The sequence below is a fragment of the Rhinatrema bivittatum genome, chromosome 1, assembly GCF_901001135.1.
Source record: "Rhinatrema bivittatum chromosome 1, aRhiBiv1.1, whole genome shotgun sequence".
NCBI classification, from domain to species: Eukaryota; Metazoa; Chordata; class Amphibia; order Gymnophiona; family Rhinatrematidae; genus Rhinatrema; species Rhinatrema bivittatum.
In genome coordinates, this window is record NC_042615.1 from 211817993 (window position 1) to 211830591 (window position 12599).

The window sequence follows — 12599 nt, forward strand, 5'->3', positions numbered from 1 at the left end:
CTCAGGACTGGGCTATTGATTGTTAGAACAGTCCTTTATACTAGGTCAGACCCAGTGAGGGTGCCAACAGGTTTCCTATCTGATCTTGCTACTGTTACATTAATTTTTTTTTTTTTAAGTTTCACAGTCAAATCAGTGGTAGCAATGGGGGGGGGCTTCATGGCCTGAGTCATTGCTAACCTATATGTGGGAGCCTTTGAATCTGAATGGCTATCCAAATAAGATATTAAACTATAGGAGGAATATATAGATATTGTTATGGTCATGGAGTGCGGATCTGCTATAAACATTTTTTGACTGGTTAAACACTCAAGATACTAATTTAAGTTCCCATGCTTTGCGAGCAGTTCTCCAGTGTTTTTTGGTTACTACCATCTTGTACACATCTGATGGCTTTCAATTTTCAATATTTTGTAAGGCTACAGATGGCAGTACAGTATTACATTACTGTAGCTATCATCCCAGATATTTGTCAGAATTCACTGTGACCAGTTTTTGAGATTGTGCAAATTGTGTTCCGTTGCATGTCAATATATATAACGTGCTTATAAGATGCAACAATAGTTCTTTGAGTGGGGTTACTTGTCTAAAGTGATACGCCAATCAAAAAGAGGAAGGCGGATGAATCGAGACCTGTTAATAGCCCCATCAACTTATTAGGATACATGACTAGCTTGTGTTTTACCTTCCCATTAATGTGGAAAGTACAATATAGCATTAAGCATCACTGGTAAATTTATTATTATAAATTCTTCGACTCCATCTCTTTCAGGATATGCTAGTTTTTGCTTTGAAAAGAGTATGTAATAAAGATTATCTGGTGAAATTGTCACTTTATTCAACTGGCACTAGAAATAAGGATGAGATAAGGGGTCATTTTCCCTTTGGACACTAACATTTGTGGACGCATGTTTAGTGGAGAGAGGCTTCTTTTCCTAGGACATCATCCATACATGTTAAGAGATCAGACTTTCTGTTCCAGTAAGGGGATTACTTACATGCAGATTGCGATATCGTGTGCTCAAGCTAGCACACAAATTAACCTGTGGTTGGACGCGCGTTTTGGTTATGCTTCCACCCCCAAGATGAAATAAAGGTGTCAGCACGTAGCTGATAGTGCTCATCACTTGTAAATGCCATGTTAATGAGGCTATTAAATAGTACCCCAATGTAAAAAAAAAAAAAAAAACCCGCCTGACTTGCACATTTTAACCCTCAAAAATTAATGCCAGCCCAGGAACTGGTGTTAAGTCCTGAGGCGCCCCAAAACCTGCACAGAAAAGCAGAAAATACTGCTTTTCTGTGGTTCCTCAGGCTTAATAATGTTGCAATAGTTGGAGGAACCACAGAAAAAAAAAAGGGGGGGGGTGTCTTGGTGCTCATGTTAGGAAATGGCGCTCAATTTATACGTGTCCATTGGCCTAAAAAGTGGCTATGCATGGATTAGGAAAATGATTGCTCGTAAAATTGAGCGTCCATTTTCCTAACGCTTGCACAGCCACGTCTCCTGGATGCCCAATGCCATGGACGCACTAGGAATGCATGATTTTATCCCTAGCTAGTCCTCTTTAGCGCAGTGCCTCATTTTCCTATTGCGTCGTGCGCAGTAAAAGGCAGGCGGCCGGTTTGGACGCACATTTTTTTTTACATGCACTTTATTGCATCGGCCTGATGGTACGGTCTCTCTGTCACCAGTTATACATAGGTAAGACCTCATGAGTAATTAGAACTTGAATAAAACACTTGAGCTGCATATGGCGGGAGAGAACTGGAGCACCTTTAGTGCAGTAGGTTGCAGCACAGCATGTGGAGGATAATTTTGCTTTTGCTGTCTTGGAGAGTCCATGGGTTATTTAAACAGTTTTTATATACCGTTGATTTGATTAGACAAAAAAAAAAAGTCCAATGACATGTGATTGCCATTTTGATAAACATTTTGAGATGCCAGTTAGAATGAGTTAGTCCTTTGAGTACTTCTATTTACTGTTTTTTAATTGAATTTTTTGATGATGCAGTTAATATAACAGTAAGGACATTGCCCTTGATACAGGTGTAAGAATGCTGAAACGCTGCAGCGTTTGGCAGACAGCACACTAATCTCTTCACCAGTTTGGCATTTGTTTTTATCCATGAAGGATATGCAAATCTATTTCATGCATAATCATTATGAATATCCTGAAAACATGACTGGTAGGTGTGGCCCAAGGATTGGGTTGAGAACCCCAGCTCTAGACCCTTTCAGCTGTAATCTCAAGAATCTGCTCCAGTACCTGTTCTTTCTACTCATTAGGTCTTATCCTGGAATGTCGACGAGCGGATCGGAAGGCTCGGACCCTGCAGCACTTCCTGTCAGCCTGGAGGCGAGACTATGGGGGAGGCTCCCTCATGGCTTGAATTTTGGCAGTGGTTCCAGGATTTGTGGGGAGACTTGATTGCGATTAAAGAGTAAATCGTGGGCTCAGTTGCTGAACTCAAACACGATCTTTTGGAGCTGGGGCGGCGCATGAAGGAGGCCGAAACAAGGCTGGATGATCATGCTGCAAAACTGATGCAGCTCAACGAAGCAAATAAACTTCAAGCATCTCAGGAGGACCTGCAGGATAGACTAGAAAATTTGGAGAATCGTATGAGAAGAGCCAACCTCTGTTTCAAGGGGTTTCCTGAAAGTTCTGAATTTGAGGACTTTTTCAAAGTGGAAAGTATCTGTGATTTTCTGCTGGCTGAGGATGAGCAGGCTAAGGTATCTCCGCAAATGCAGTTGGAGAAGAACCACGGTGTTTTGGGGGCACTTTGTAGTTCTCTGCCCAGAGACATTATAGCCTGCTTTCACGAGTTCCCAGTAAAAGAAAATGTTCCTCACTGCTAGACAGCAAGGAACTTTGACTTGGCACGGTCATCAGATAAATGAGAGGTCTTAAAATATTTGTTACCATCTGAAAGAGGAGGGCTTTTAAGGATGTCATCTCAGAGCTCTGCTTTCGAAATCTGTGTTATCTCTGGCTGTTTCCCTTTGCACTTAGTTTCACCATTGAGGGAGTTACGTCTAGGGTATGCACAGTGACGGAAGTGTCTGAGATCCTGAAAGTTGCTGGCGTGCCTGTCACGCAAGGAGACTCTGATCCACGAGAGGTGAAACAAATGCATGGAGGATCGACCCTGTCGAGATGGCAGTGTGTGACAACTGGAGGCAAGAGGCTGAAGTGACAGTGCAATGGTTTTCTTTCTGCAGCATCCTCTTCTCAAAACAACTTAGCTTGAAGGACCTAATGACTCTCTAGGAATTAGTGTTGCTCAGTGGACGATATAGGTTTACATTGCCAAGTCACTTTTAATGTTGGTGGTTTATCTTCATATATTTAGGGGGTTGCTATTTTTTAGCATGTTGAATTTGGTGCTTACTTTCTGGGTTGGGGGATTTGCTTGGGATGATAGTTTTGGATGACATCATTCCTTATGGAGGAGTTGGTCTAACAAGAGGAAAGGTGGCTAGGAAGGGAGGGGAGATAATTGGGTGGGAGTGTCCAGAGTTCTCTGTGGGAGGACAAGAACAAGAGAAGCCAGCGCCCTTCGCCCCGAACATCTAAGGGCAGGGGATCACAGCGTTTCAAAACGTACAAAAGTACATATCAAACATCTTGCCCCGCAGGCAGGGGCCAGTCCTTTCGGAATAAGCACAGCAAAAGGGAGCTGGCTCTGGCCCAGCTGCACCCCGCAATGAAAATCAGCCGGCCCATCCACAGGAAGAAGCCATAGGGGGCAGGCTTGCCCTATTCTACCAAAGATGGGTCGAGAGAACTTTGGACAAGTGGGTCCTAACCATCATTCGAGAGGGATATTTATCAGGACTTCCACAACATTCCTCCGGACAAATTTGTGAAATCTCCCTACCACGACCTCTCCAAGAGGAGGGCAGTGGAAACCACGCTGATCAAATTGCTCATCTTAAAGGCCATAACACCGGTACCCACGCAACAACAAAATACTAGGCACTATTCTATCTATTTTATCGTTCCCAAGAAAAGAGGGTAGGTTCCTAACCATTCTGGACCTCAAGTCCTTCAACTATCACCTGAAGGTCCCTCGCTTCCGCTTGGAAACGCTACACTCTGTCATAAGAATGATACAGCCGAGAGAATTCCTCACATCCCTGGATCTGTCAGCCTACCTGCATATTCCGATCCTCCATGAGCATCAGCGTTTCCTACGCTTCGCGATCCTGGACCACCACTACTAGTTCCGAGCACCCCTGCAGCATTCCCTACTGTCACGATGGAACCCAATGTCCCAGAATTACTCCATTCGCCTCCAGCTCCTGGATGAAGTTCGAACCCAGCTACAATGGTGGCTACAAGACGACCACCTGAGCAAGGGAGTAAGACTATCCTTGCTGACTTGGATCCTGCTCACTACAGATGTGAGTCTACGAGGGTGAGGAGCCCACTACCAGGAACTGACCGCCTAGGGGCAATGGGACAAGGAAGAGTCGGGATGGAACATCAACCGACTGGAAGCACAGGCAGTCAGGTTAGCCTGCCTACGGTTCATCCACCAACTCCAGGGCGAATTGGTCAGTCATGTCAGACAACGGAACAGTTGCCTACATCAACCGCCAGGGAGGAATCAGAAGCCAACAGGTGTCCCTGGAAATAGATCCCCTAATGGCATGGGCGGAAGCAAACCTGCAAGGAATTTGTCGCCCACATCGCTGGAAAATATGTCTCTGTGGATTACCTCAGCATAGAAAGTCTAGATCCAGGGGAATGGAGGCTGTCGAACTCAGCCTTCCAGTTGATCATAAACCGCTGGGGAACACCAGCCATGGACCTTCTGGCAAGCCGGTCAAACGCCCAAGTTCCCAACTTCTTCAGTCGCAGACAGGAACCACAATCCCAAGGGATCGATGCCCTCGTCCAGACCTGGCCACAGGAAATCCTGCTATATGCCTTCCCACTGTGGCTGCTACTGGGCGGAATCATCCACAAGATAGATCACCACAGGGGACCAGTATTTCTAGTGGCCCCTGACTGGCCAAGAAGGCCGTGGTATGCAAACATGAGAAGACTACTGACAGGGAGTCCCCTCTCTCTACCTCCTCACAGGGATCTGCTCCAACAAGGCCTGATCCTCCACGAAGACCCAACTCTATTTTCTCTTATGGTCTGGCCCTTGAGAGGACACGCCTGAAGAAGAGCAGATACTCAGGGGCGGTGATTGACACTCTGCTCCGAGCACGCAGGTTTTCCACATTGCTAACCTACATACGAATATGGAGAATATTCAAAGCCTGGTGTGAAGACCGCAAAATCCTCCCGCAGACAGTCGAAATTCCCACAATTCTGGAATTCCTGCAGAGTGGCTTACAAGAAGGGGTTATCTCTAAACTCCATCAAAGTGCAGGTGGCCATGTTGGCCTGCTACAGAGCCAAGGTGGAGGGCGGCAGCCTAGCTTCTCATCCGGATGTCTCCTGTTTCCTGAAAGGGGTCAAACAGATCCTACCACCACTGAAGTGGCCAGTACCTTTATGGAATCTCAACCTAGTCAAAGACTTCCTAGCAGGAGCCTCCTTCAGACCCACCCACGATCTGTCCCTCAGACTACTAACACTGAAGACTGCATTCCTAGTGGCAGTCTGCTCGGCCCGTCGCATCTCTGTGCTTCAAGCACTATCCTGTCGAGTACCCTTCCTCAGGTTCACACCGGGATCCATACAGCTGCGCATGGTCCTCTCCTTCCTCCCAAAAGTGATTTCTCACTTCCATCTAAACCAAACCATCTCATTACCATCGCCAGAAGAGTATAAGGACTCTGAAGAATCTCACCACCTTCGCTATCTTAACGTCGGCAGACTCCTTTCCAGATATCGGAGTAGGTCTGAATCCGTACGAAAGACGGACCACCTCTTCGTCCTTCACAGTGGGAAGAAACAAGGGGAAGTTGATCCAGCGGGCTATGGTTGCCCGTGAGGCCAAGACATTATCAGGGCAGCCTATGTAGAGGCAGGCAAGCCTCCACCTCTACAAGTCAAGGCCCATTCCTCTAGAGCCCAGGCAGTGTCCTGGGCGGAAACCAAGATGCTGTCACCTGCCGAGATCTGTCGGGCGGCGACATGGTCCTTCATTCATACCTTCTCTAGGTTCTATCGCCTGGATGTTCAGGCTCGGGAGGACACAGCATTTGTAAGGGCAGTACTAAGTGGGCCACGGGCAGCCTCCCACCCAGTTTGGGAGTAACTTTTGTACATCCCATTGGTCCTGAGTCCATCTGCTACACGCTAGGAAATGGAGAAATTACTTACCTGATAATTTCATTTTCCTTAGTGTAGACAGATGGACTCAGCATTCCACCCAAGGCTGCCAACAATCACGGAAACCTCGGGGGACAATCCCTGAGAGCAAGACAAACGCGGGTAAGCCAAGCTTCTCTGTAATTAGGAGACCCATTCCTACCGGGTGTCGGTGTTTCTCTGAGTGCACTGACTGTCTCCAGCTATAACCACATCAACCAGTTCAAGTTAATCAAGTTAACCAAGTTATTCAGGTTATTCAGTCACACATATATCCACATTTGCTTTTTGAAGAGAATACCGAAGAGCATGGCATCCTGCAGGGGTATATGTACTAGGGCTGACTGACGTCAGATTGAAATCTGATCTGTCTCCAACTGCTATCAGGAGCATTGGTCCTGAGTCCATCTGTCTACACTAAGGAAAATGAAATTATCAGGAAAGTAATTTCTCCATTGTAATACCATTCTAAAATCTGCAGTATTTAGTAGAAGTTTGTTTGCTCAGGACTTGCAACTTGTAGAAACCGGATTTGATTAGTTTACTGATGTGAGTTTTCATAGTTAAATTTTCATCTATTTGAACTCCAAGATCTCTTACTCGATTTGCAGGGATTAGCTGGCAATTTCCGAGGTCAATACCTGGTAGAACAGATTTTGGTGGGTTTGGCTCAGCCAAATTAATTATTGATGATTATTAATAAAACTTTAAATGATAAAAAAAAAACAAACTTCTGTCTGGTCTGTACCAGTCACTGTATTCTGGAAAGAGCCAGTTGCAAGAAAATGCAAGGTACTGAAAAACTTGAGCAAGCCTGTAATGATGTGGTCCTCCCATCCCCTCCCCTTACATAGAAAATAGACCCCGAACCCCGCTCCTGGAACTCTTCCATATCTTTATAAGACACCCCTGATGGTCCAATGATGGCCTGGAGTGCCCCTTAGGCTCTGGGCCTAAGGGGCACTCTGGGCTGATCTCTGTTTTCAAAAATGTCACTGACTGGCCTTTTGCTCCTACCCAGCTGACCTGGGGAATGGAAGACCTAACTTGGAAACCAAACTGGGGACTTTCTACTTAGCTACTGGGTTGGCCCTGTTTGGAGCATTATAATGTGACTTGTGGCCAACTTCGTGCTTATTCAGTTGAAACCTACTTTATATTTTAAAACCATCTGGTTATCCGCATTTGGTAAAAAGCTTTGCAGTATGCCTAAAATTTTAATTTTAGGCCTGTTAGACTTTATTGCAGCAGTGGTTATGCTGGACTGTAGTAGATATTCTGCATATAGTCATTGTTTCTTAATCATCATATAATTGTTCCCCAAATTGATCAAAGAAAAGTCAAACTTCTGTAATCTTCTCTGTAGATCGAAACAGTAATAGACTGTGCTCCTTAACATATGTAAGACCACATCTTCATGAATAAAGTGTATGACATCTAAATTTCATCAGAGTACCTATTTATTGTTTTTGTAACTAAGCTAGCACTCAGGAATAACAAAATATACTTGACTTGAAAAGTCAGATAACTATACACTATAACTGAATCATGGTAAAGAGTAACTTATAGAGCAGGGGCTGGCAGTCCCTGGCATGTGAAAACATTTTGTGATACTAATGCCCTGATGAATCTGTTCTATCTTCTCTGCTGCTGCTTCTTGTACTGGCAAGCTGGTACATTATTCTACAGCCAAAAAGCAGCAGAGGCACATAAAGGAAGATAACCTGGCATTCTAACATACCTGCTTCTTTGAATGCTATCAAAAAATGTTGCTTACTGATACTGTTACACAGAATTTGTGGAAACCTCATGAAGTGTTTCTGGGGGAGGCCGGAGAGGATGGTATTGGTAGCATTATGTAACTTTAATAGAATAATTCACTTTTTAATGTAGTTCAATATTCGTATGCACACTTGAGTAAATGTAATTTCTTTTATCTTCAGGGATCCTCTTCAGTAAATGCTTATTTGCTGCTGATTCAGGATGCTGATATTTGCAGTTTTTTAAAAGGTGAACACGTTAATGCACTGCAATGGTTCTACAGTTGCTGTTGGCAGCATTGCCTGGCAATCATTTTTTTGGTAAGTGATTTTGATAATATCTGTAGACGTTAAAGCACATTCAAGGCAGCAGTGCTTGAATTTTCTTAAATTTATCAGTTAACGGATTCTTAGATCTTCAGATTTTTGCTTCATTTCTGAGGAGAAATAAATGTTAGTTTTTGATATCTTCTCTTGCTTAGCCTCAAACGCAATTTTAAATTTGAGTATTAGGTTCACAGACTCAGTGGTACAGTAATGCTATCTTCTCGCCCTAAGCTGTTTTCTTTCCATTTTCTGTGATAATCTGTCAGCACCAACTTAGTTTACAGTTTGTTCCCTCATTTGTATGCTCAGAAGCCAGCACACCAATTGTTCTGCAGTTTTCCATTTTTGCAGATTTTCTGAGCCACGCAAATAATTGAATATCCAGAATCAGGAGATATTGTCACTGGCTTTTTTTTTTTTGCTCATGCTACATAGATATTCAGGCTGGCTCAGCAGAATATTCAGCTGTTAGTGGTGGTCATTTTTAGCATAGTTCAGAATTTTGTAGAATTATAGACCTTGGTATATGTTAGCAAAATATTTTGATGTGCAGATGGTACCTGTTGAGGCATCTTTTGATGCTAGCAGCTATAATCATTTTTATAGTGTTTTCTCCTTGGCTTATAGTAAAAGCTTTCATATTGTAGTTAATTTTTGTCAGGAGCTACTTTTTTCTGTTGATTTAAGCAGGGCTGAATTAGCTATGATCTGTGGGTGATGTCTGGCGGCACTGAACAGAACTATCTTTCCAAGCTTCTAGAACTTTGAGCTCTGCTGAACATGTGCGGGAGTTCTCCCAGAGTCTCTTCACGCTGGTTTTTATACGTTTTGTGGTTATCTTGTGTCTCTGAAAGATTTTTCTCTCAATTTTTCTTGCTTCATGCAACTCAAAGCAGCACTTTTCTGTGCTACTACTCGACAGGAAATTGTGAGAAAAATCTCACACTTCTGGAACTGCCTGACCACACTTCTCCACTATTCATGGTTCATGGAGAAGGTTGGAGCAGCACTTAAGGTAGAGGTTTGGAAGGACCTAGACCCCTGGAAGAGTAGTCATGGGCATACTCAAAATACTGGACATTCTAGCAGAGCCATCAGCATTGCCTGCTTATGTGGTATTGGACCATGGTACTCATGAAGATGTGGGATACTCCTTATTCGGAATCAACTGTAGTCTGGAAATTGGATCTGATATTTTGAATGAAAATATCATTGGCATATGGAGTAGTGTAGTTATGACATTATTTTGTCGTAATAGAATACGCAATGAAAAAGGCAAAGAGAACCAGGCTCCTTCCCAAAACTCTGGGTAAAGACCATTGGATTCTGGATGACTTTGGGGAAAGGTTTTTCAGGGTATCATGCTGACAGCAAGAATTATTCAGTACCAATTCTATATGGTACATTGTTTACGAATGTGTCCAAAACCTTAAATACTTTATCCGGTCAGACACTGGGGAACAAATAACCCATATCCCCCTCTGTATGACATGGAAGGAAGCCATCGGGCACCTACACTATGTCTGAGTCAATACAACTGCACAAATATCCATTGCCTCTATAGGAGCTTGCCAGATGGCATGGTTCAGGACCAGCGTCATCAGACAGTCCACTAACTTTTTGTGGACATCCTGTATCTAGGTGAAAACCTTTTTTGAGGAAAAGCTAAGGGAAATAGTTTCCCAAATAAAGGTGCAGACCATAGTGGTTCAGTCCTTGTCTACATCTGCGGAACCTCGTGCTGTGGGCAGGCTCTTATTCTCGTATAAGAGACCATACTCTCCAAGTAAGCCATATAGGTTGTATCACCTCTTCAAGCCAGTTGACAACATCCTCAAGCAACCCAAGCATGTGCTTGACATCGTGAGCAACATTGTCAAAAGCTGCTTCAGCCAGCTGAAATGGCATCAAGTTTTTGACGTCTCAAACCAGGGTCCACCTCTCCCTTAGGGGGCAGGATCCAATTGAACCTGACAGTCTGGAATCAAATAACCAAAGATCAGTGGTGTTGAAAATAGTGCAACAGGATGCCATCTCAATTTTCTGAATCAGCTGGTAATCCCACATACTGCTGTACCACCCACCAACCCATCTCATTTCTCATACCTGAAGCAAGAGGTGCAACAGCTTCTTCAGAATGCAATTCGAGGGATACTGCTCTCCCTTCACAATCAAGAGTTCTACTTCCAATACTTCTTTAACCCGAAGAAAACGGGAGGTCTTCAACCCATCTTGGATCTTTGGAATCTCAATTATCACAATCCAGAGAAATTCAAGATGACTTCCTTGGGCACGATGACTGGATGTGTGCTCTGGATCTCAGATGCTTATTCACGCATACCTATACGCTGTTCTTTTTGTCGATACCTCTGCTTCAAGATGGGCAATCATTACCAGTAAAAGGCTTTCATTTGGACTCTCGTCTGCCCTACCCCCGAGTCTTCATGAAATGCCTATCCATGGTAGTTGCCTACCTTTGTCATCCAGGAATTGGAATATTTCCATACCTGGACAACTGGCTCCTGGTAACTCCCTTCAAAGGAAATCTTCCAGTCGCATGCCCAAACAACCATACATTTCCTTCAGTTACTGGGTTTTCTCATCAACTTCTTACAAAAAACAAACCTGTTCTGAAACCCACACCACACATTCAGTTCATTGGGGTGCTAATAGATACCACCAAAGCAAGTGTGTTCCTCTCTCCATAGTATCAAGTTAGTCTAGTCTACAAGATTGTGAAGTCATTACTAATGCGAACTTGGACAACAGCTTGCCAAGTGCTGATAGTCTTAGGACACCTGGCACCAACTATTCACGTGGTTCCATTAACATGCTCATATGTTATCTTCAGTGGTGACTAAGAAACCAGTGGAACCAGCTCCTATATCCCCTTCACACAAGAGTAGTCATAACCCCAAAAACGAAACAAATATGCTAGTTCTTATAGCTGGAGGGTTTTATAAGACAGGGTACCCCTCCAGCCATTTCTGCATCATGTAGTACTGTTAATGGCCATGTACACTGTCAATTGGGGAGCCCACTCTGGACAGTACAAAACACAGAGCATCTGTTCTTCTCAGGAAAGTCAACTGAGATCAACTTAATAGAGCTCAGAGATGTTATGCACTAACAGCCGTCTACCGCCATCTCTGGGGAAAACACATGATCCAAACGGACAATCAGGTTGTAATGTTTTGTAGCAACAAACAAGAAGGCACCGGATCATGAACCCTATGTCAAGAAACTCTGTACATATAGCACTGGGTGGTCTAGAACGAATCTATATTATAAGCAATGTACTTACCTGGCATAGCCTACACCATGGTAGACAAGTTCAGGATTTTCTGCCCACATGAATTGTCATGGACTCAGTTCACGGCTGACCACCTCCTTCCTGCTGTGAGGATACCCATGGATAGATCTTTGCAATGGAACAAAACAAAGCTAAATCTTCTCTCTTCCATTTGATCCAGCGATCTGCAAGAAGCTTTAGATGTGTTCCTAATACCCTGGGACATAGGCCTTGTGTAGGCTTTCCTTGCAATAGTATGCATGGCAAGGTCCATTCAGAAATTCATATGAGACTGGGGCCAACATGATCTTATTCACCCTGGTATGGCCCAGACAACAGTCGTATGCCTATCTATCTAGTACATCTCTCCATCAACCCCGCAGTGAGACTAGGAGACTATCCTGCTTTGCTGACCCAAGAAGATGGCACGTTGTTACACCCAACACTTCCAATGCGCAACCTGACAGTATGGATGTTGAACGCTCAGCCTAGCACACTTTTCTGTACTGGACCCAATTCAACATGTCCTCCTTTCCTCAAGGAAACAGTTCACAAATGTAATTACTCTTTCAAATGGAAATATTACTCAAATTGGTGTGTGTCACACAACTTAAACCTATTCACCTGGAACCTCAACATTTACTGTTGTATCTACATTATCTCTTAATCTGGGTTGGTAACCTCATCAGTCCAAGTCCACCTCTGCACCACTGCAGCTTATTATTCACTGGACAATGGAGAACCTATTTCCATGCATCCCCTGGTCTTCAGATTCATAAAGGGGATTTAAACCTATGCCTGCTGGTCAGAAAACCACCAGTGCCATGGGATGATATCATTCTCACCTCGCTTATGAAAGCCCCCTTTGAATCTCTAGAATCTGCATCTCTAAAATGCTTAACCTGGAAAGTTCCCTTTCTAGTAGCAATTACTTCT

The 12599-nt window shown here is 43.9% G+C and overlaps 1 protein-coding gene across 1 annotated transcript in view; it reads left to right on the forward strand.

Annotated features, from left to right (window-relative positions):
• The window catches only part of LOC115093949, a 208450-nt gene that overhangs the window by 76181 nt on the left and 119670 nt on the right, over positions 1–12599 (forward strand). The window contains exon 4 of the mRNA XM_029606459.1: positions 8228–8365. Coding sequence (XP_029462319.1) covers positions 8228–8365 — 138 coding nt within the window. The remainder of the gene's footprint in view (positions 1–8227; positions 8366–12599) is intronic.